The sequence below is a fragment of the Apaloderma vittatum genome, unplaced genomic scaffold (assembly GCF_000703405.1).
Source record: "Apaloderma vittatum isolate BGI_N311 unplaced genomic scaffold, ASM70340v1 scaffold33355, whole genome shotgun sequence".
In the NCBI taxonomy this organism is placed as follows: domain Eukaryota; kingdom Metazoa; phylum Chordata; class Aves; order Trogoniformes; family Trogonidae; genus Apaloderma; species Apaloderma vittatum.
The window spans coordinates 4,409-8,784 of NW_009715941.1; the positions used below are offsets into that span (position 1 = coordinate 4,409).

Sequence of the window (4,376 nt, forward strand, 5' to 3'; positions counted from 1 at the left end):
GGCCAGTCCGAGAGTGCTGGTGACACCAGCTGTCACAGCTGTAGGCACAGCTGTAGGGGGTGGCACAGGTCCCAGCAGGACCAGTGGGCACCAGTGCAGCAGCTCCAGCCATGCCTGTCTCTTGTGTGGCACCGTGCAGCTTTGTCTCAGCTGAGCCATCCCCCAGGAGCCTCGGCAGCCTGTTTGGCTTGATGTCCCTCTTTTGGTTGTGGTGATGACCCCGCAACACCGAGATGTCCCCCTCTGCATTTGTCCCCAGGTGCTGAGTCCTTCGGGTTGTTCTCCTGCATGATCAATGGGGAGGAACAGGAGCAGACTCACCGCGCCGTCTTTAGGTGAGCTTGTAGGTGTCCTCAGCCTCTCATGGGGCAAAGCTGGTGTTGTCCTCTCACCGCAGTGGGACTGGCACAAACTGCAATGTTGCCAGCTTTTGGGAAGCCCCGGGGACCAAACCACTGCCCATAGCTCCTGTCCTGCTCAGGAGCAACATCTGCCCAGGCTGCTGTAGGGGCAAGATCTCCGAGGGTGGGCAGGACCTCTGGGGAGCAGCATGGGTGGTGCTGTAGGTGCCTTAGGTGCCTTTTGAGCCTAAACCTGCTCAGATGCTTCATTCAGCATCTCAGGTCCCCACGGGTAATTACACAGACCAGGGTGCTGCCTCCCCGGGCTGGCGGTGGGTTTTGTGTTGCCCCCCGCCCCAGCAGCGTGCCGGTGAGAAGGTGCTGCTGGCCAGCCAAAAAAAAATGCCTCCCTGCTCAGGTTTGTGCCTCGCCACGCGGATGAGCTGGAGCTGGAGGTGGACGATCCTTTGCTGGTGGAGGTGCAGGCAGAAGATTATTGGTACGAAGCCTACAACATGCGGACGGGTGACCGGGGCATTTTTCCTGCCTACTACGCCATCGAAGTGACGAAGGACCCAGACCATGTAGCAGGTACCAAGCCTCTGTGTGCAGCCCGCTGATGTTCCCCGCCTTGCTTTCTCTCTGCTGAGTAGGGGACTGGAGGGAGGGCTATGCTGGGCACCCAGCAGGGAGCGATGGGCGGCTTCTGGTGTGATGCTGGGAGCTGGTACCTGGTGCTGCAGGAAGCCTTCCATGGCAGGGAGACCTGCAAGACTGGGTATATAGAATAGAATAGCGTCACACAATAGGATATCAGCTTGGAAGGGATCTCAAGGATCATCAATAAGGTAAAGAAATACAGTTTAAATGAGATGACCCAGTATCCTGTCAAGCTGAGCCTAGAAACTGTCTAAAGTTGAGGAATCCACAACTTCCCTTGGAAGTCTATACCAATGTCTAATTGCTCTCATGGTGAAAAATTTTCCTCTAGAGTCTGATCAGAATCTACCCAGGAGCCACTTGTATCCATTACCCCTTGTCTTTTCCATGTGACTCCTTGCGAAAAGGGAGTCTCCATCAATGTGGAGCTGGGAGGTGGATCTCAGCCTACATTCCTGGTCATCAGAGATGGTCACTGATGCCTGCCCTCTCTTCCAGCTCTGGCCAAAAGCAGTGACTGGGTGGACCAGTTTCGGGTGAAGTTCCTCGGCTCGGTGCAGGTTCCCTATCACAAGGGCAACGACGTGCTGTGCGCAGCCATGCAGAAGGTAGCCTCCCACCCCATCCCTGCGAGCAGGACAGCCGGCTCCCCCTCGCAGCGGGACAGAGCCTCAGTGGGGAAGGGTGAGCTGTCGTAACTGTTTGTGAGTGTCAGGGCTTTGTCTCTTTCTTCTCCCCTGCAGATTGCCACCACGCGCCGCCTCACTGTGCACTTTAACCCACCCTCCAGCTGCGTCCTGGAGATCAGCGTGCGCGGGGTCAAGATTGCTGTGAAAGCCGATGACTCCAAGGAGCACAGCAAGGTAGTGCCCCACTCCCCACTCACCTCGCCCCCTCCGTGGCTGCTGGCTTGTGTGCCCTGTACTACAGGTCAGGTTTGCATCTGAAAAATGATGAGCCTCCACCCTATGTCGGAGGGCGTGAGAAACACCATCAGTGGGGTTGTAGGTCCACCTCAGGGTCCCTCACGCCCCACGGGCTCCCAGCTTTGGGCCGTAGCGCTGGCTGATGCCCTTGCAGCTGCCAAGCACGTCGCTGCGCTGGGATGCTGCGAGCTGAGCTGTGCCGGTAATCTGTCAGCTGCTCCTAAACCTTTCTGCTACTATTTTGAGTGGTGTCCTCCAGATCTGCCCTGTAATCTCTTTAGCTGGCTATGGCAAGCTGCTGATTAGCCTTCTGCATAAGTAGCCTAGCAAAGCTACATGCTGGGCGGAGGCAAGCGAGAGCTCTGCAGCAAGCTGTTGGGAAGCCTCCCCTACAGCTGGGGGTAGGAGTAGTTCATGGCTCCGAGTGCTGTGACAGAGAGCTGGGCTGGAGTTTCTACAATCTTGCCTGTATCTAGAAGGTGCCATCGACTTAGTTGCTCTTTAAGTAAGGTCTCATTTCTGACTGGAACCTTTTAAACACCCAGGCTTGAATGGCTTATTTAGTTCCAAGTTATCCATTCCACCTGCTGGTATTTCTAAGAGCTTTTTTTAGTGGGGAAGAAGGGCTATGTGTGCTGGGTGAAGGACAGCACTGACTCTGAGTACAGCCTAACCCAGGGCATCCAGGGAAAGCCCACAGAAGCTGCTGGTGGTAGAGGCAGCCTGCATGGGAGCCAGCAGGGCTGCCTGGAAGAGCACCCTGCGTGCAGGTCCTTGGGGCCATCCTGAAGCTGCTACTGGTAAGCAGCCCAGGAGCAGGCTCCGGTTCACTTCACTGCTTAGTCCAAGGGTGTATTTCCAGGGGCCAGAGACTGGCTGCCCCGCAGCGTTGTGGGGAGGGAAGCTTTGACACTTCGTCTCTCTCTGCCCTCCAGGTAAACAAGTGTAGCCATTTTTTCCAGCTGAAGAACATTTCCTTTTGTGGGTACCATCCAAAGAACAACAAGTGAGTATTAAGGAGGTGCAGGGTGGCTCTCAACACCAACAGCTCAGCGCAGAGGCTTTGCTGCCTCCCCTCTCCCTGGGGGCAGCGCAGCTGGAGCTGGGAAGGGGAGGGGAGGCTTCCCAGAGCCCCTGTCCTGGGGGCTCCCTGTGCCCAGTGAGCACAGAACTGCAGCTTCACACGCAGCGCAGCCTTTGGATGGGAATTATGTCCCAGCTCTGGGCACGGGCCACGGCAGCTGGTGGCCACTAGGATTTTAGGGGGGGTGTACAGGTCCCAAAGCCTTGTGCTTAAGGGCGGGTATGTCACGAGGATGCTGGGGTACCTGTGCCTGCCTCTCTGCTGGTCCGCTCACACACACCTTCTCTGCCCTCAGGTATTTTGGGTTCATCACCAAGCACCCTGCTGACCACAGATTTGCCTGTCACGTCTTCGTCTCGGAGGAGTCCACGAAGCCGCTGGCGGAGTCCGTAGGGTGAGTCCTGGGTGGACGGGCCAGGCTTTCTCCCCTCGAAGGGCAGGTGGAATGAGGCAGCCAGGCTGAATCCTGTTGTCCCCCCATATGTGTGGCACTTGGTCCTGGTCCCAGGCTGGCACCTCTGCCCACAAGCGAGAGGCTTGGGGCTAGAGCCAGGGCTGACGGGACTATGGGCAGTGTGTTCCTGACAGCACTGGAACGAGTCCCAACACCGGGCTTTGCAGGCAGATGGCTGGAAGTCAGGGGGTCAGAGCAAGGATGGAGACCCTGCAGCTCTGATGGCAGCTCTGGCTGCTAAGGGAGGAGGGCTGGGGGAGACTAGAGGGTCAAACCGGCCGTGGGGTGGGGAACGAGGATGAAGAGGGAAGTGGGGCTCTGTAAATGCGCCGTGGGGAGGACACTGCTCAGCTTTGCCCGGTGCTGTGTTGCAGGAGGGCTTTTCAGCAATTCTACAAGGAGTATGTGGAGTACACGTGCCCCACGGAGGACATCTACCTGGAGTAGGGGCTGGCACAGGCACCTCCTGCACAGCCAGGGCGGCAGGCTCGCCCCTTCCCCGTGTCGTGGATGGACAAGAGCTGCTTTGAGCCTGGAGGAGGAGCGGGCTGGGCAGGGCTCCCCGGGGCACCGAGCGATGCCTCTTTTTGTGACTCCCCTTCCTCGGGCTGGGGGGGACGGGAGGGGGGAGGGCTGGACAAATTGTGTTTATTGTACAAAATACTCTTAGTTTATTCTATTGAAGAAGCACCCGCTGGGTGCCCTGCCTGTGAGCGGCGGAGGGGTGGGCAGCAGTGTGCTCGGGCCCTTTCCTGCTGCAGGACAGGGTGACAGCATCTCCTCCTTGTGACCGTGGCCCAGCTTCCCGTCACATCCCTCTGGGGTGACTTTTAATGCAGTGGTAGAGTTGGACTCTCGCAGTATGACGACACAGCAGCTGCAGCAAACAAGACCCATGTCGTGGCTCCTGC

The 4,376-nt window shown here is 57.8% G+C and overlaps 1 protein-coding gene across 1 annotated transcript in view; it reads left to right on the forward strand.

The window, feature by feature from the left end:
* Positions 1-4,347, forward strand: part of MAPK8IP1 (mitogen-activated protein kinase 8 interacting protein 1) — a gene marked incomplete at its 5' end in the record, with an annotated part of 5,921 nt that extends 1,574 nt beyond the window's left edge. Inside the window, 7 exons of the mRNA XM_009869352.1 lie at positions 260-335; positions 760-932; positions 1,500-1,609; positions 1,745-1,864; positions 2,863-2,933; positions 3,307-3,405; positions 3,840-4,347. Of these exons, the coding sequence (XP_009867654.1) occupies positions 260-335; positions 760-932; positions 1,500-1,609; positions 1,745-1,864; positions 2,863-2,933; positions 3,307-3,405; positions 3,840-3,912 (722 nt within the window). The remainder of the gene's footprint in view (positions 1-259; positions 336-759; positions 933-1,499; positions 1,610-1,744; positions 1,865-2,862; positions 2,934-3,306; positions 3,406-3,839) is intronic.
* Positions 4,348-4,376: the final 29 nt, after the last annotated feature.